General features: G+C 39.9%; 1 protein-coding gene across 2 annotated transcripts in view; it reads left to right on the top strand.

Annotated features, from left to right (window-relative positions):
• The window catches only part of ITGBL1 (integrin subunit beta like 1), a 224,436-nt gene extending 206,099 nt beyond the window's left edge, over positions 1 to 18,337 (top strand). For both annotated transcript variants that reach the window (XM_007196804.2, XM_057532952.1), the window contains 3 exons: positions 3,980 to 4,126; positions 11,905 to 12,018; positions 12,978 to 18,337. In XM_007196804.2, the coding sequence (XP_007196866.2) occupies positions 3,980 to 4,126; positions 11,905 to 12,018; positions 12,978 to 13,069 (353 nt within the window). In that variant the 3' untranslated portion in view covers positions 13,070 to 18,337. The remainder of the gene's footprint in view (positions 1 to 3,979; positions 4,127 to 11,904; positions 12,019 to 12,977) is intronic.
• The last annotated feature ends 30 nt before the right edge of the window (positions 18,338 to 18,367 follow it).

The following is an 18,367-nucleotide window of genomic DNA, read 5'->3' as shown; positions in this document are numbered from 1 at the left end:
ATTTGTTTTCTCCCCTGGTAGCCTATAAGCCCATGAGAGTAGAGCTAGTAAAATGCCTAGTACATAATAAAAAGTTCTTGAGTGGATGATTAAATTATTAGAGTTTATAAAGAAGATATTATTGAAAGCTTTAAAAAACATTTTTTAAGTAAAGAGAAGTCATGTAAATAGCAAAGCAAAACATTTAAATACCAATGCATTTTGACCATTGTCTGGGCTAGATGCCAACTTAACTTTGTGGAAGGATGTGATAAATGAGCTAATAAGTGAAAAACAATCTCCTATTTCCTTGCATATAAATTTTATATTAAATTACTTGTGGTGAGGCATCATTTAGTCATTCTCAATAATATCCTAAATCAAAGGCAGAATGTCTTTCTCTGCCATAGAGATTAAATTATTCCAATTATGTCAAATGATGGTAATTCTTACTAACCCAGGGCTTGTAAGAAGCATAAACATTTGAAAAGTCCATAGCTTGATGGTATTGATGCTAAAAGCTCTCTTTCTCTTCCTCCTCCTCCTCCTCCTCCTCCTCCTCCTCCTTCTCCTTCTCCTTCTTTTTGTATCACACATTATCTGCCTCCAAAGGTGGATAACTTGGATAACTTGTTTTGAACTTCTAAAGTAGGCTTCACTTTAAGTGGACTTTTGTTTTATTGGAGAAGTCAAGATAGAATCAGTTTCATAACGATTCATTGAGTGTGTAACTCTTACACAGATTTGCTAACTTCATTCCACTCTAAGGACACAGAAATAAAACAGAGCCATCAAAGAACAGTCTGTTGACTTTGAAGGACAGTTTATTAACCAGATGACCTGTAAACATGTCCTGTATTCAGTTTATGGTTGTCATTTGGGATTTGTGGGAAAAAATAAGAAGGGGATTTTGTTGAAAAATAACCTTACTCTACAAGTGTTTTTTGAGGCTCTACTATGTCTAAGGCAATGCTTGGCACTCTGAAGACTAAAGTGATGGATCAGACGTGTTCCTACCATCAGAGAATTCAGTCAAGTAATGGGTCTATCTGATACATAACTGCATATTACGAGGTAGAAGACAAAAATGTTACACAAGAGGTGAAAAATAAGATAGCATAGAAATTCAGAGGAGGGGAAGATGAATTCCACTTGGGGATATTAGAAAAATCTGCCAGAGGTGTAGTCACTTTCCCTGAGTTTTGAAAATTAAGCAGGATCTGGTTGTGTAGAGTAGAAGGCATGGATTCCTGTCTCACCAAAGTCATGAAGTCTGGAAAACACCGGAACTATGTCGGGAAAGATGAGTGGGTCAGGAAGTGTATGAAGGGGAGAAGAAGTAAGGTTGGAGAAGCAGCTGGGAATCTACTTCAGGAACCTAAGACATAAGGAAGGTTAAAGTAGGTGAACTTCATCCCATAAGCATTAGGGAGTCACACAGTCCTAGATCTCAAGGCTGTGATGTGAGTAGAGTCATGTTATGGGACGCTGAGAGTGAGAATATTGGAGAAAGACGTGACAGAAGGTTTCTCAAAGGTTTCTGATGGTGATAGGAGTGGGAATTTTGAGGTCGTTTCAACAGGATCTGGCAGCTCTTTGGATGAGGGAAGTGAGAGAGAGTCAAGTATGATCTGAATCATTTTGAACTGGTTGGCTGGAAGGAGAGTTGGGCTGTTAAAATAGATGGGTGATACAGAAGAGTAGCTTTTGGAAAGAAAATTATACATGCAGGTCTCGATGTATCAATTTCTGATGCTAGTAGAATACGAAGTATGGAATCACGGGAGAGGAACTTAAGAGAGATTGAGGGGCTGGAGATAGAGCCCTGTAATCATTGTGCTTATCTGAAATCCTATGATTTGATGAATTTTTCAAGAGAGAAATGGTAGAGAGATAAGAGAAGATGATTAAGGATAGACAATCAGGGGATTCCTACATTAATCGGATGAGACAAAAAGTAGAGGAATAAGTAGACAAAGGAGGAGGGTTGAAAGGGTCAGGAAAGTCCAGTCCAATGTCATGAAAACCAGTATAGGAGAGACTTCTTAAGAAGAAAGTGCCTACGAATGTCAAATGTATACCTTCATACTATGCAGCAGTTTAAAAAGACAGGAATTAAGAAAAGGCTCCTACGTGTCTCAGACTGATAGTCATTGTTTATTTTCCAAAATGAAATATACAGGCAGTGTGACGTGGAAAACAAGGGGACATTGAAATTAGAGAAAACTGGAGTCAGGTTCTGATCCTGTATGGTTGAGTTGTGTGATTTGAGGAAAAATTACTTAATCTCTCTGAGCCTTAGTTTCCTGACTGTAAAATGATGATAATGCTTGACTCAAAGGGCTGTGGTGAGATGCAGTTCGATAAATCAGCCTATGGACAAGACGAGGCTGGCAGAAATAGGTCTGTTAATCCAGGTGTCTTTTAAGTTTGCCTCCCATTTGCTTTCCATTCACTACCAGATGGTCACGTGTTACAGAGAAATATCACTTGGGTCATGAGTACTTAGGTTTTTTAATCTTAACAATGAATTGCAAACAATTAAATGTTGGCCACCAATCCCTCCTTGTGCAGAAATGAGTGTAGGAAGAGGCAGATGGAAGAAGTTTACTATCGGAGATCCTGCCAGAGCAAATGGTCAAGGCAGGATGGTCTCAAAAGATCCAGTGGGGGGCTTCCCTGGTGGTGCAGTGGTTGAGAATCTGCCTGCCAATGCAGGGGACACGGGTTCGAGCCCTGGTCTGGGAAGATCCCACATGCCACGGAGCGGCTGGGCCCGTGAGCCACAATTACTGAGCCTGAGCGTCTGGAGCCTGTGCTCCGCAACAAGAGAGGCCGCGATGGTGAGAGGCCCGCGCACCGCAATGAAGAGTGGTCCCCACTTGCCGCAACTAGAGAAAGCCCTCGCACAGAAGCGAAGACTCAACACAGTCATAAATAAATAAATAAATAAATAAATAAATAAATAAATAAATAAGAACGTGAATTTCTAAAAAAAAAAAAAAAAAAGATCCAGTGGGGTTGAGCAGTCTGAATGACGATTTGATATGTCCCTGGAAGTAAGGCAGGGACCACCATGCCCATTTGATTTTGCATCCCCTGGTGCCTAGCAAAATGCTCTGTTCATAGTAATTAGTAAAATTTTGCCAAACAAATAGCTGTTTTGTTTGTTCTCTTTGGAGAGATCTGGCTGTAAGGTAATGCACATATAGGAAAAGAATAGAGCATTGATGGGAAGAAAGAGAAATTAACATGGAAGATGATGCAATTGAATGGAGTGTTGGTGGCCAGCGACTAGACAGATGTATACACCAGTGTGTAAGTGTCACAGATACAATGTTGCATACACACCAAAGATAAACATCCCCAAACCAGGAGCCAATGACGGAAACCAAAGGGGAGAAAAAGATATGAGTCTAAGCCTCGTGCTGTTTTTAACTTCTGTACAGCAACAGGGAGACACCATTACTTACACTTATATCTGTTCTTATTAGCAAGCGGAGGAGCACAGGGAGAGCGTAATATAATACCAGATGCCATTTGTATGGAGGTGAACCTTTGGTTTTTATTTGTAAACGATAGGAGAGTAATCAATACATGGGGCAGGCAGTGGTGACGTGACCAGCCTTGCAAATTGGTCTGGGTGTCAGGGTGTGCACAGTGAGGAAAAGCCTGAAGACTCCATCCTGATAAAAATGCAAATGGCAAAGTATTGTGGATCAAGAAAGGATGATCACATTCCATTTTAAATTGTTTCAAGCTTTCTTTTCTCTCTTGAATCCATCTCTGATGCGACATTCAGGAGGATTGTGTTCAGCTAGAACTCCGTCGCGAAGTTCTTTTAAACACTCACACGCCAAACTGACTGTGCGTAAGGAGACTGTGTTGGCTTGATAGGAAATGAGATACTCTGGTTTACATATTTCTTTCCTAAAGACTGTGACTCAGCTGGCTCTTTGCCCATCTACGCCTCTCACCCCACCCTGTGGTTGCCTCGCAGGCCACGGCACGTGTTCCTGCGGTCGCTGCGTTTGCGGGAGAGGATGGTTCGGGGAGCTCTGCCAGCATCCGCGCAGGTGTAACCTGACGGAGGAACAGAGCCGGAGTCTGTGCGAATCGGCAGATGGCGTACTGTGCTCGGGGAAGGGTGAGTGTCCGCTGCAGCTTTGGACAGAATCCCTGCTCTGACACGTGGTTTATACGGCAGCACGTACAACCAGCTTCTGCAGACTGCACGCTGCTGAACTCAGACCCCTCTGTCCTCTGCTCAGACCAGACTTTAAGCTTGGAATTTCTCCCATTCAAACGATAATGGAAATTATTATCAGAAGGAGAGTCTCAGATTTACCTGTGTGCTGCTTTCTTTAGTTGTAAATGAATTCGTGATAGAAAAGTGGGTTTATTTAAAGCTCCAGGGACCATAGCTCACATGCACACACCTCCTCTGCGTGTGCGGATCTAAATAAATGCCACTATAAATGAAAATGCCAGAGATAACAAAATAATTTTTTAAATTAAAAAAAAAAAGTTGCCAAATGAAGTTCAGGGCCTGAGAAAATGAAATGCATGAGACAGGTTTCATGTGAAAAGATCCCTGGGCACTTGCTATGTTCAGCGTCACTGCTGAATAAAAAGAATTGATGATTGTATAAAGAAGAAAACCAACAAGGTAGACTGGGCACTGAATGGGTCAAAAATGCAAAAGGATAATTGTTGGGTTCACCTGTGAAATGGCGCAGTCGAGAACCGCAGAGAAGTGATCACAAGCGTCTAAACTGCGAACAAATAGGCTTTGGGAATTTCAGAGGCTAAATATGTAGACGCGTGTGTGGAGGAGGGGAGGGTTAGGGATGTGAGGCTATAAAAGGATACTACATATTTCATTTCATAAAAAGGGGAGGAAAAAGTACATGGGTCCCAAAGTTCTGGTATAATTTTCTTTGGTCTGCAAATCACCAATTTTCCAATCACACATGTGTAACCTAATATAAAAAAAAAAAAATTTAAGCCTTCAAAGTGGTTATAATCTTCAAGTTGATTGACTAGGAGCCGCTAACTCAATCAAACATTTACCACAGAAACAGATTCTAGAAGAACAGCCACCCCACCAGTGCCCCTTCCCCACCCCCAAAAGGGCAGAACAGGGTTTTTTTTTTCCTGAGCAGAGAAAGAATACTAATTAATAGATTGAATTTTAGCTATCTTGATGTTGATGCTTCTGTATAAATTCTCCAGGAGACTTTAAAATCCTGCTCTCACAGTGCCTATGGGCCCATCTAGGAGGCTGTCACATTCCTCTTTGCTAGTGACTAGGAAAACACCTAGGAAGATTCTGGAAATTTTCCGGAGCTGCCCTGCAGGGAACTAGATGTCCTGGAGCTTCCCAGCTCTCTTCTTCAGCTCACTAGCCTCCTTGCAGAACAGATGATTCCCCCCTCCCCTTTCAGACAGGGCAAGGCTCTAGCTGAAGTTGCATTTACCCTCAAACACCTACCCTGGGGCAGGATTAGCAGGTAAATATCTTTCTGAAGGAGACACAGGGAAGAGAGGGAATCGCTGAATACCGACGGAGGAGCCCTCAGAAACAGGATGTGCCCTGGAGATGCGTCCCTAAACAGTGGCTGTTGCTTCACTTGTCTCTCAAGGCTGATGCTGTCAGGTTGAAGGGGGGCTTCTTGACACAATTGCAAAGGTAAAATCTGACGGATGCCGTGACCACGTAGGGTGCCGGGAGGAAGGCTGAAAATTGATACAAGCATGATCATTTCAAGAGAAAACAACGTTCTTGGTTTCCAGGAATCTTGTATTTGAGACTCGTGTTTTCATTGTTCAGGCAAGGAGGCCATGCCCTCAACCTAATGCAGTTACAGCAGTCAGGCGGCTCTCAAACGAGTTTAAAGCAATCACTGTGTACCCCGTTTGTTCTCCTGTTAAATTCAATCTAATTCCAAGTCCCGAACAAATCTCCTACCAGTTGGGTTCTCAGGGGGGCCTCAGCTCCTGGAAACACTTTGTTTTGGGTTCAGGCTCTGTTGGGAGAACCAAAAAGGAGGAAGGAGAGGTTAAAAGGAAGACAAAGGGAAGGAACTGAGGAGGAAGAGATTAATAAAGAAAACAGGGAAGGAGGTAGGGATGGAATTAACCTTCAAGGATGAAACAGGAAATAAGAAAATAATGCTATCAGATCAGAATGGAGGGTATAAAAAAGTACTGAGGGCTTCCCTGGTGGCGCAGTGGTTGAGAATGTGCCTGCCAATGCAGGGGACACAGGTTCGAACCCTGGTCTGGGAAGATCCCACGTGCCGCGGAGCAGCTGGGCCCGTGAGCCACAACTACTGAGCCTGCGCGTCTGGAGCCTGTGCTCCGCAACAAGAGAGGCCGCGATAGTGAGAGGCCCGCGCACCGCGATGAAGAGTGGCCCCCGCTTGCCACAACTAGAGAAAGCCCTCGCACAGAAACGAAGACCCAACACAGCCATAAATAAATAAATAAACAAATACTTTAAAATAGGAAGACTCAATTTAAAAAAAAAAAAAAAAGTACTGAGAATGACTAATTTGTCTGAGTTGGATTTTTTTGAGCATAGGTCCAAACACAATATCACAAAGTTTAGGTACTTTTAGTTGGTTTTCCATAATGGCATTATCCTTAGAATAAGGATATTAGCTTTTCGTATAAACTCTACTGAATGAAGAAACCCTGAAAAAATTAAGAAATTAATTTTTTTTTTTTTAAAGGATTTTCTTATTTATTTATTTATTTATTTTTGGCTGTGTTGGGTCTTCGGTTCATGCGAGGGCTTTCTCCAGTTGCGGCAAGCGGGGGCCACTCTTCATCGCGGTGCGGGGACCGCCCTTCATCGCGGTGCGCGGGCCTTTCTCTATCGCGGCCCCTCCCGTCGCGGGGCACAGGCTCCAGACGCGCAGGCTCAGCAATTGTGGCTCACGGGCCCAGCTGCTCCGTGGCATGTGGGATCTTCCCAGACCAGGGCCCGAACCCGTGTCCCCTGCATTAGCAGGCAGATTCTCAACCACTGCGCCACCAGGGAAGCCCAAGAAATTAATTTTTTAATATGAATTTTAATTCATATTAAAAAATTTGTGTGCTTGTTTATATTTATTTTAAAAACCAGCAGCTGTGTATGTATCTGTTTACGAGACACACTATCACATCATTAACAGTGTCCCTAAGCAGGTCTTGGCTAAGTTATGTCCAATTGCGGGTGCTGGAAGAAAACACAAAACCATGCTCACCGGACTAGTGAATAGCACTCTGTCATTCCAAAGGAGGAGTTGTCCCTTTTCAAGAAATAAACATTCTTATTAAAGTCATTACATTCTTAGGAGAGTGACTCATTTTTTAGCCTCATAAATGTAGAAAATGTAAAAAAAGAAAAAAAAAAGAAAAAAATAGGTTGACTAAATATTGGCCCAAAGGCATTTCCTCAAAATGAAACAAAACAGAACAAGAAAATCTCTTTAGTTAACACCTTTTCTAATTGTTTGCTTTGGGTGGTGGGAAATATATCCATGTATCAATGAAGAGTTGAAAGCATCTTTGTCTAAACTATTTGTTTTTCCTTCAACGGGTAGAGAGTTTTAAACTCAGAAGGAAATGTAGAACCTGCCTCGAGGCTGTACGTTTTGAGATTGCTGTTAGTGATGATGGTGGCATGCCTAGTGTTGGCAGCAGCTGGCTGTGGGCTCCTTTCTTTTCTTCCTATCCTGGAAGAATCCATGCTGGACCATAGAGCAAGAAAGGCGCTACAAGTGAGATCGTGGACCTGTGTCTTTCAGAGAATAGTGGGGATGCAGAAGTTATCCTTGTCCCCATAGAGGGCATCATCCAACCCCCACCCCGAGAACCACAGGAAAAGCAGCTCATGAAACACACTAAGGGTCTTCAACATGGTGGCAGAGAAGGAAATCCCTTCCAAGTTATTTAAACTGGGGCCATGTATTTCTGGATACATCTATGGACTTGCCAGAATGCCATGTACTTTGTCCTCAAATTTGTAAATGAAAACCCCTCACCCCGATTTTCACAAAGAAAATCGAGTGTTTTTCTTTCTCCGATCACGGGGCAGGTGTGAGTAGTGGGCCTGAGATCCCCAGGGCACCGCACTTAGCAGCCCAGACCCGGCTGAGTGTTTCCAGCAGAAAAAACGAGGCTGAAATGTGTGCTCCCCAGGAGCTGTGAATAAAGCCGTCACCTCAGGAGACGATGAAGAAATAGCGTTTTATTTCTTTACAAATTTAGAGCCAAGACAATAAATCTCTCCGTAGAAAAATTTAAAACAAGATATACATTGTCGTGACCTTCATAACAGATGGAAGAGTTAGTACAGTAGTGAAATCTGCTTGCTGGGATGTTGGTTTGCAGCATTTTGTCAGGCTTGATGGACGAAAAAGAAAGTCCGACTCTGTTAATGGGGCAGCTGACAAAGGTGCCTCGCCCTTATACTCAGTTGTTTGCGGGAATAACCAGAGATGATCTCAGAGCCAGGTCTCCCCTAAACTTAGCTACCTTTGCGGAATACATGATATAATTTATAGGCTGTTTGTTTGGGGATTTATTTATTTGGATCCAAGAATACACAATAACCTGTTAACCTGTTCTTACCCTGATAACTTCAACCCAGATCTAGGTGATCCACTCTGATATCCTTAAAGATGCCGTTGTGTGACAATGATTGTAACTGCATGTCTCTCAATGACCGCTTACACTCTTAACGTTGATACTTGAGTAATGCGTCGTCCAGATTAAGTCCACGGTACCTCCACCACCTATCCCACCCCTCCGCCCGACCCGTTCTCCATCTCTGGAAAAGAGAAAGGGTGAAAGTCATGGTTCAAAAACCAGTCTTCACTCCATGCTTTAGTTGCCTCACCCGATGTGGCTGTCGGGGCAGATCTGTGGGACACACGTCTCATTTTTTGAAACTACATGAAAGTTTTTTTGTTTCTGGTTTTTTTTTCCCCTGGGAGAGGCATCACAGGTAGGTAGATACAAGAGTAGATTGAATCAGATAGGAATCTTAGGTTAACGGATGTACTTTCATTTTCTCATCTTTGAAGGCAGAAGAATTTCATTTCTTTCCCCTTCTTGTGTCCTAAGGGTGCTCTGAAGACAAATGAGAAAATGTGGTTGATTCCCGAGGAATGGAAGCCTGTGAGAAGCACAGAAGGGAGATCAGAGCTCTCTTTAGGATCCTTATACTAAGAAAGACAATAAATGGGTCAGTGACATTGTGGTCATGAACTCACTGCCCTAGAGATCCTGCCAAGATGAGGCAGCTGCTCCCTACAGCTGGATTGGGTCTCACGGGTGTGAGTGGAGCCCGGCCAGCTGAGCTGAACAGTTGCTCCCCTCTTGGCAGTCATGTGGCCTGTGCCTGTCTGACAGAATCCTTTGCCTAAGTTTTTCCCTTTCTAGAGGTGGGCAGTTTGACCCCCAGTTACTGATGAAAACAGAGCACTTTACAACCAAGGCGCTGCTGTAAGAGGTCCTAATAACAATCACGATGTGTTAGTATTACATGCTATTCCTAGTTTCACAAGCAGAAGAATTTCCTACCTCTGAGAGGCACGAACAGGAAAGAACAACACAGCTGGGGAAAACGCTGACTGAGAAAAGCTACTTTTTCATAGCACATACAAAAATCAGTCCTCATTTTTCACTTTAAGTATTTCAATGACTAGTAGACTTTTGGAACTGGAATTTATTTGTCAAATGGTCTATCCATGATACCATATTAACTTTAGCTGAGCTTACCAGTTTTAGGAAAATACTTTGCTATAGTCTGAAGCTAAGCATTCCAGAAGCAAGAGCAGTAATAAAATAGTTCCAAGGCCAGAGGTAAGTTTAAAAATGAAATGTGAGATCTTTTCATGAATTGTGACAAAATACAAAAAAAATATCCTAGGCATAAGATGTGAATATCATGGACAAAGTCATTTACTTCTGCTGCTTTGTAGAAATAATTTTGGAAGGCAAAGGAAATACTATTTTAGAAACAACTGAAAACAATCAGATTCTTCCAGTAATTACTCATGGAAATAAAGCACGAAATATGGTGCTTTCTGAGGAAATTTCAATGAAAAGTCAATGAAATATCCCAAGTTGTTTTTTTGTTTTTGGGGTTTTTTTTTTGCAGATATGTTGCTAACCATTTAGTAAATGAGCAGTTGAATGGTGAACACTTCCATGCGTAGAAATTTGAAGGAAATCTTTAAAACTAGGATAAATAAATTTCTAAAATAAGGTAACACTGTACCTGAATGAGACCAAAAGGGAGCCAGCCTTCCTCACAGACCGAGCTGGAAGGCCCCGCTCACTGGTTCCTAAGCAACCATCAGGCTGTCAGTCACTCATCAGAACTGAAAGTTGTCTAGATTTTACTCAAGACAATGCAAATCAACCAAGACCCTCAGGGAAGCAAGTCAAGACTAAATGAAATCATGCTGTGCTTAAAGAAGGACTTAACAAATGTAAACCCAGCTCTGAGGACATAACTAGTACTCCCTTATTTTCCACATGACAAGGAATGTGGAAAGTTTAACTTGGCCATTGGGGATTTTTGCCACTAAAATGCAGATAGTCATTTCCATGATATGAAATACCACATGGTGCTTAATGCTTGAGATACATTTATACAGATCCTTTCCTGATTCCATGGTATGAGGAAATCCTTTTCTCTAGCCACTTTACTCAGTTTGTTAACTCATTTTTTAAGCACTATGCTTCCTAGAGGCACTAATGATTGATTCCTGCCCCTCTCCGACTGTATTTTGAACTTACCGAGTCTGGAATTTTGTTAAATAGGTCAAAGTACTTTTTTCTACTTCACAATCTCTTAAGGTGATTTTTGACCAGAACAATTTAGTGATAAGCATCTTTTAGTAAAAGGAAAACATGTTTGGAAAGACTAACCTGTCCAAGGAAATAGAAGGAAGGGAAAGTCCTTTTTATGTGTTTTCCTTTAAATTTTAAAGGTGCCTTTACTGTGGTTGTAGGCGTAATTTTGCCACGTGGGGTTTTATAGGCCATCAGATGAAGACATTTAGACTGCGAGAGCTTTCTTCCCTTTGTGACACCATTTAATCGATATATTTTCTCTTCTTTTAAACATATTTAAATAATTAATAAAATTATTTCTCAGCAAACCAAAATGTTTTTAATAACCAGAGGAATTTTTAAATTAGTGACATTAATTAAATAATTAATTAAAAAGAGGGGATGTGTAAAGTAATGGAAAAAGTGGTTGGACCTAGAGCCTCATAAAAGATGAACATTTTGGGGGGATTAGAGCTATCCTTGATTATGGTAGGAAATCCTGAGAATGGAACCTGATAAGTTGAATATACATGAGTTACTATGTGTGTATTTTTAGCACTTTAAGGGCTACCCAATATACAGGCGTGTCCCTATTTTAAGAAAATCATGTAAACAAAAATCCAGAATTGTAAGCACAATAATTTAGTATTTCTTTTATTAATAAATGCGTCCCCACTTAATAGAACTTGCTCTTCAATTCCTTTAAAAAAACAAGCACCTTTAAAGCATGATTCAATTCAGAAAAAAAAAAGAAGAAAAAAACATCTATTTTTGAATACCTTTTTTGGAAGGCCATCTCTAAGAATCCACCACATTCTGCTGTCACTGACATTTCAACCAGGCCGGGCCATGGAACATTTGCTCAAGGCTAATTGCAACTGTCTAGATCCATAATGAAGCCTTTCCTGGATGACCTTTACGAATTACAGTTAAGTCAGGCTCCCCTCTGAGCGACCGGCTATTCAATAAACTTTTCCCTTTGGAGGATAGGTTATTAGAAGTCTGTTGTCGCTGCACTGATGATATTCTGTTCTAGACGGAAACTTTTAGTTAAGTGGTGACAGCGAGTAGTGCCCTTTGTGATTTCAGGTTCTTGTCACTGTGGGAAGTGCGTTTGCTCTGCCGAAGAATGGTATGTTTCGGGAGAGTTCTGCGGCTGTGACGACAGGGAGTGCGACAAACATGACGGGCTCATCTGCACAGGTGCAGTATCAGCCTACCCCACCTGTTCTGTGTCACGGCGGGCAATAGAGACGGATGATACCCACCGCGTACTGCCGTAGACAGCTGGGCAGGAGCGCGTCCGGGTAATCAAGACCCACTCTTCATAGGAAGTCACTGCAGAAGGGGAGTGGGCATTGGCGGACAAAAGTAACCACCCCTTCAACTCACACATATGCAGTTATATATTGAAAAGAGAAAATAATCGTCTTGACAACCATTTTACTTTGAGCCTGGTGTAGGGAATGGAGTATCATTTTAAACAGGACCCGGGTACCACTAACTCAAAGGCGGTTGATGTATTGGTTGGCTGCAGGGAGTGGGGTGTGTGTGTGTTGGGGGGATGAGGGAGACTTGGCAGTGTCATAGCTACTGCTCTCCCAAGTTATTGAATCCTGATAATCGGTTAGAAAATACATCTGCTTGAACAAGTTACGGGGGAAAGAGAGACATGTTATGTTTGTTCTCCTTGTTTCTAGTGGAAGGTAAAAGATGAATGCTTGTGTATGTCATTAAGCTAGACATTCACTCTCTGTCCATCCCTGTGGCACAAGGCTCCTCTTCTAGCTGATTCCTCAGCTTACCTCATTCTATGTCAGGGGACTTTACGGTATTTAGCATTTATTCATAAGTCAGACATAACTTGCTCTCTACAGGAACACAAAATTATGACATGGAAGCCACCTGGAGTGACACAGGATGGTCACTATTAGATGATACACAGATGGTGGTATCAAGCAGATGCCATTAATTATGTGAAAAATCAGATTTCCCATAGCTGCTAAACAAGATAATGATAAGATGGCCACAGAACAGAATAAGAAAATCTGCAGAGGATGAATGAAATGGTCTTGATTATGAACTGCTGTGGTTTAGAATAACATATTTCAACTTGGTGACTTTCGATCATGATAATGTCTCCCCTGTGTACTTTATTGCAGGGAATGGAATCTGTAGCTGTGGAAACTGTGAATGCTGGGATGGATGGAACGGAAATGCATGTGAAATCTGGCTCGGCACAGAATATCCTTAACAATCCATGGCAGAGAACTGGATTCTTATTTTTCTAGGCCATTAGAACATATAAATGCAGAGGGAACCATATATAATCATCACTAGGACAGGTCAAACAGACCATTGTATGTTTTTCTATTTCTGAATGCCTCAGTGAAATCTGGGTACCCATTAAAAATGAGTGAAGCAAATTCTGATGTAAATAACGCCAGAAAGATTTTTTTCTACCTTAATGTACATCAGTGGTTCTCAACAAGGGCAACTTTACCACCCAGAAGACATTTGGCAATGTCTACAGACAAGTTTCATTGTCCCACTGGGTGGGGTGGGAGGGCATGCTATGGGCATCTAGTGGGTGGAGGCCAGGGTTGCTGCAAACATCCTCTGGTGCAGGATGGCCTCCCACAGCAAACAATTATCTGACTTCAAGTATCAATGGTGCCTGAGCTGAGAAACACTGAGTTACACGGTTGTTAGAAATGCACACCCCTATACATGAAAGACCATATTAGAGTCTAAGGAAAAGACGTATCCTCACATAAATCCATTGACCATATTTTGCCAGCATTTCCATATGGAGACATGAGGTATGTGGTATACAAACACACATGGGGTAGGCGAGCAGGCAGAAACTACATCACCAGTGCTTTTGAAAAAAAAAAACTGGTCATTTTAGCCATTAAGTCATTTGTCATTTGTCTAGTCCCACTTTAAATTCACACAAGGGACTTCCCTGGCCTTCCAGGGGTTAAGACTTCGCCTTCCAATGCAGGGGGTGCAGGTTCGATCCCTGGTCGGGGAGCTAAGATCCCACATGCCTCGTGGCCAAAAAAAACAAAACTAAAACATAAAACAGAAGCAATATTGTAACAAATTCAATAAAGACTTTACAAATGGTCCACATCGAAAAAAAAAAAAATCTTTGAAAAAAATTAAAAATAAACTCACACCAAAAAAAGACTCAAGATTAAGGAAGATATGAAAAATGCAAAATTCGACATTTTTAGTAAATGGTGACATAAGTTGCTTATATTCTGTGTCAGTATATATTTGCCTACTGAGGATTAACCCAAAAAAATGAATTTTTATTCAGGGGTATCTATTTTCTGTTTCTAGAACATTTTTAAAAACTGGGCAAGGGTTACATACACAAGAAATACGATTTTTTTACTGTTTACTCCATGGTAACTTGCCTTTTAAAAAGACAACATAGAGTTAGATATATGACGGGCCTGAAATATACATTCACTTCTCTTAAAAGATTCTTATTTATAAGGATACATTACTTACTGGAAAAGTAGGGGCATGCAAAGAAATCAAGAAGAGATACTATAATAAAAAGTCTCAAAAGCTCAGAGGATTTTTTAAAAATCCAGAAATGGCTGCAATAGAAATTACAAATATTCACTCAATAATAAGAACAAAATGTTTATTTTCTTAATGGTGAAATTCTGCTCTGTATGAAATTCACATTGCATTATGAAAATGTACAATAATTTGGACTTCCCTTACATATTTACAGTTAAGTCTACTTATACACATTAGTCTAGACAACCTTTAAATATTTAGAGCTAATAAAAACCCCACTTTTTTTCTATATGTGATTTATATTTTGTAAAATCCTAGAATAATGTAACAAAATCATTTCCATATTGTTTAAGATGAAAATTTTTGCTTGGAAATTTTACTTGATGATGTAAATATTCTAGAGTCGTGGCTTGGACTTTTCTAAGTCAAATCACCAAAAATAAGGAAAATATGTATCTGCTGAGTTACTTAAAAATTTGATATTGAAAATTATTTAAGAGAAAATTTAACTGATGCTGATTTTTATAGTACTAATAGTGTTCTCATACTTGAAGAGATTTATAAAATTGTCATCTCCTGAGATTAAGGAGTGCAACCATGTAAATTGTATCTCTGTTATTAGTATGTCAATTGATATCAGTTTTTGTAAAATGAGGAGACTATAAGCAGTCAAGAAATAATACAGATTGTACTCTTTCCTCTTCTCTATCTAAACACTTTAAGCCTCAAACAAATCTGTTGTCATTGTTCAGTTGCAATTTTGATGCCTTATGTGATGATGCATGAACATCGGAATTCATTACCTTATCCAGCCATCATAATACAAATGGACTTTCAGTTTCCCCTCTTGCAGAACCTTGCTTTCTATAAATGACCAGATAGTAAATATTTTAGACTGTGGGTCACATACATCTCTATAGAAGATTCTTGTCTGTTCACGTTTAATACTTTAAAATGGAAAAAATAAAAATAAAAACCTCATTCTGAGCTCCTGGGCCATAAGAAACGGATTGCAGGCTGTATTTGGCTTGCAGCCGAGCAGTAGTTTGCCATCCCGCTCTACTGGTACGGCCCTTAGTTTCCTGTCTCATCACGTTACCCTAGGTGTGTCTTAGTTTTCTTATCATTCTCTATATTTGTTATCCCTGCAGCAAGAGTGCTGCCCTTCTTATATTTTCGTGTAAGAAAAATGTCCTCAGCATTTATGCTTTTTAAGAAGTTTAAATATGGAGAAATTACTTTATTATAAAGTTCAGAATGTGATTTGTCCAAATTTTTTGACAAAATCTATTATAGTCAGCTATATTCTGTGGTTCATTTAGCTATGAATTATTGAACCAAAGCTGAATTATAGCATAAGTCACATGGTACCTAAACTCTAATGAATATTTTTCTTTTAAAACAGAAATATTTTCTTTTTACCTCTTTCTGTCTGCTATAACAGTTCTTGTGTGTGTTTTTATGTGTGATTTTTGTCTCTAGCAATGAAACATCAATAGATCTATTAAGAAGTGATTTAATTTACATGTTTAAGTTGGAGAAAAATAAACATAGTTACATGTAAAGACATAAATTCTACCCTTCTTAAATGTAATTTTATACTTTGACTTTTGATTCCATTACTAAGATAAAAACTCCCTCTTCAAAAAAAAGGCAGGGCAAGAACAAACTTGTAATAGGTGGAGGGAAAATATGCAAATTTTGTTGGCTTGTTCAAGTTGGTCGGCAGTTATGGTGGGATTAACGTCAACTGGGAAGGATGCGACACGTTTGCAGATGGTGTTGGCACCAACCCTGCTTGCTTGGCTAACCATCACTGAGGAATTCTTCCATAAAGCACTTTTTAATAAGATTCTACTAACATCCTAAGACCTAAGAGAATCACTATATCCTGTCGTCTTCCTGGACTCTTAGCTAATCTAGATTCCTACCGCGCATTGGAAGGAATGGCCTCCACCACCTCAAATGCAAACACAACATGGGGATTAGACCAAATGATACAGAAAACCAGGAAAAAACAAAAACATAACTCAGCCTTTGTTTGCAGACTCACTATCAAACCTTTGAAACCCTACTCAGTATTCGAGAGAGTCAACAGGCCCTGTGTGCCACTTTGTAAGCTAAGAAAGCTACACTATGAAATGTATTTTACTCCAAAGTAATACTATTTACACCTGGCGTTTGATATGCCTGCGTTTAGCTCAAAAGCTTGCCCTGGATATAGTCTTGTTCTGAAATAACATTGAAAATAATTTTTAATGATTTTCAATTCCTTCTAAAATGGATTTCTTAGTCAATCTGGTCTCTCCTTCAAATGTTAATTCTCACTCTAATATTAGGGAGAAAACTTTAAATGAAGTGATACATGTCTAACTTAAAAAGAGAGAAGTTTTTTTCTTGTTTTTTAAAAAAGAACCAAATCTGATGTCAGTCATCCTGAAAACAGCTGACTGTTTTAGTGCTTTAGGCACTCATTAAGCAACTAGCCAGGTGTGATAAGAAACTCTTCTTACTCTCCAAGAGGCAAACAATTAGACGGACTGCAGCAGGAGTCTTGAGGGCCCATCTTGAAGCCAGCCCTTACCCCAAACACTCAGGGCAAGGGAACATTTAGAGCATGAATCTCTAAATTCTCCAAGATTTGTAATGACATGATGCTCAGTTCCATTTTACTCTTTATATAGGCGGAACCATTTGCATCTCTTCTATATTTTTCCAAGTAAAGTTGTAGCAAAATATTTTAGAAAGCAAACTTATAGGAAAATAATAAAATGATGTCACCTGAAATATCAAACCAATGAACATTCCAGAGCATTGTTGAGGAATGAGTGAAACAGTCAGCTACCATAACAAATCAGTAGACATAAGCCTCTCACACCAGATATGGATGCAAAAGGAATGTGACATTGGAAAGAGTTGATAAGATTGACATATGTACATGGAGGTACAGAACACGTGGTGGTCTCTAAATACAAATGAATTCCATCAGATTTACTGTACAGAACACCAAAGGTGACAGATTGCACTTACTTAAAACAGCAATTTTTGAGGGGAGAAAATGGTGGAATCTTATCCTGGAAAAATCGCAAGAGCGGTATCGTCAAAGAGCTAAAATTTTCTTTGGCATGGTAAAGGGGGAAAATGAGTTTACCAAACTTATTTACATGACATTTCTCTATATCTGTGGGTGATGCAATGCCATTTCATTACATAAAGTTGTTCAGTGTTTTTGAATATGCCATCATATAAATATTTTATTCAATATGTTGTATTTATGAATAGAACAAATGATATTCAACACAGAAACTGTACAATGCAGACAAACTCTTTGTATGTAGATTAATACACACCAATGGTTCTTGATACACAGGTCCTACAACATGCAGTTCATCAGTGCTGTCCTTGTTCCATGCAACAGGTCAGACCAGACACAGAGGAAATGATCTAACTAAATCACAAATAACAAGGACCCCTCTGCAATACGTCTAAACATATATTAGAAGAAAGTATTTTGACATCCATTCATAGGGATAAATGCCCTTATAGATAACTCATGTAAAAAACAAAACAGAGATACACATTTACTGAAATCTCAGTCACTTACAAAAATAAATCTTGTCATAATTTAAACCAATAAACAAGCTTACAGGGGAAAAAGAAACCAGCAAGTAGGGCTGATTACCAAAAACATATAGGTGGGGTTGTTTGATTGTGTGTGTGTGTGTGTGTGTGTGTGTGTGTGTGTGTGCACGCCCGTGCACAGTAGGGTAAGTCCATCTAATTGGAATTTCAAGTTGCCACATATTACGGAATATATGTCTTCCCTAAACAATTGGTTAGTGAAATTCATCTAATGTATTTTAACTTAGCCTGTTAAAAATAATAGGCTTTAAAATGGTGTAACAAGAAATCAAGAGAGGTCAAAAGAATCATTTTGTTGTATTTGTACTTTAGCACTATCGACAATAAATCTACTCAACCGTTATGCTAACTTTTTATTTATTAAAGT

This window comes from Balaenoptera acutorostrata, chromosome 18 (genome assembly GCF_949987535.1).
Source record: "Balaenoptera acutorostrata chromosome 18, mBalAcu1.1, whole genome shotgun sequence".
Taxonomy (NCBI): Eukaryota; Metazoa; Chordata; class Mammalia; order Artiodactyla; family Balaenopteridae; genus Balaenoptera; species Balaenoptera acutorostrata.
The sequence above is the reverse complement of the archived record's forward strand: the minus strand, read 5'-3'. Positions and strand labels throughout refer to the sequence as shown.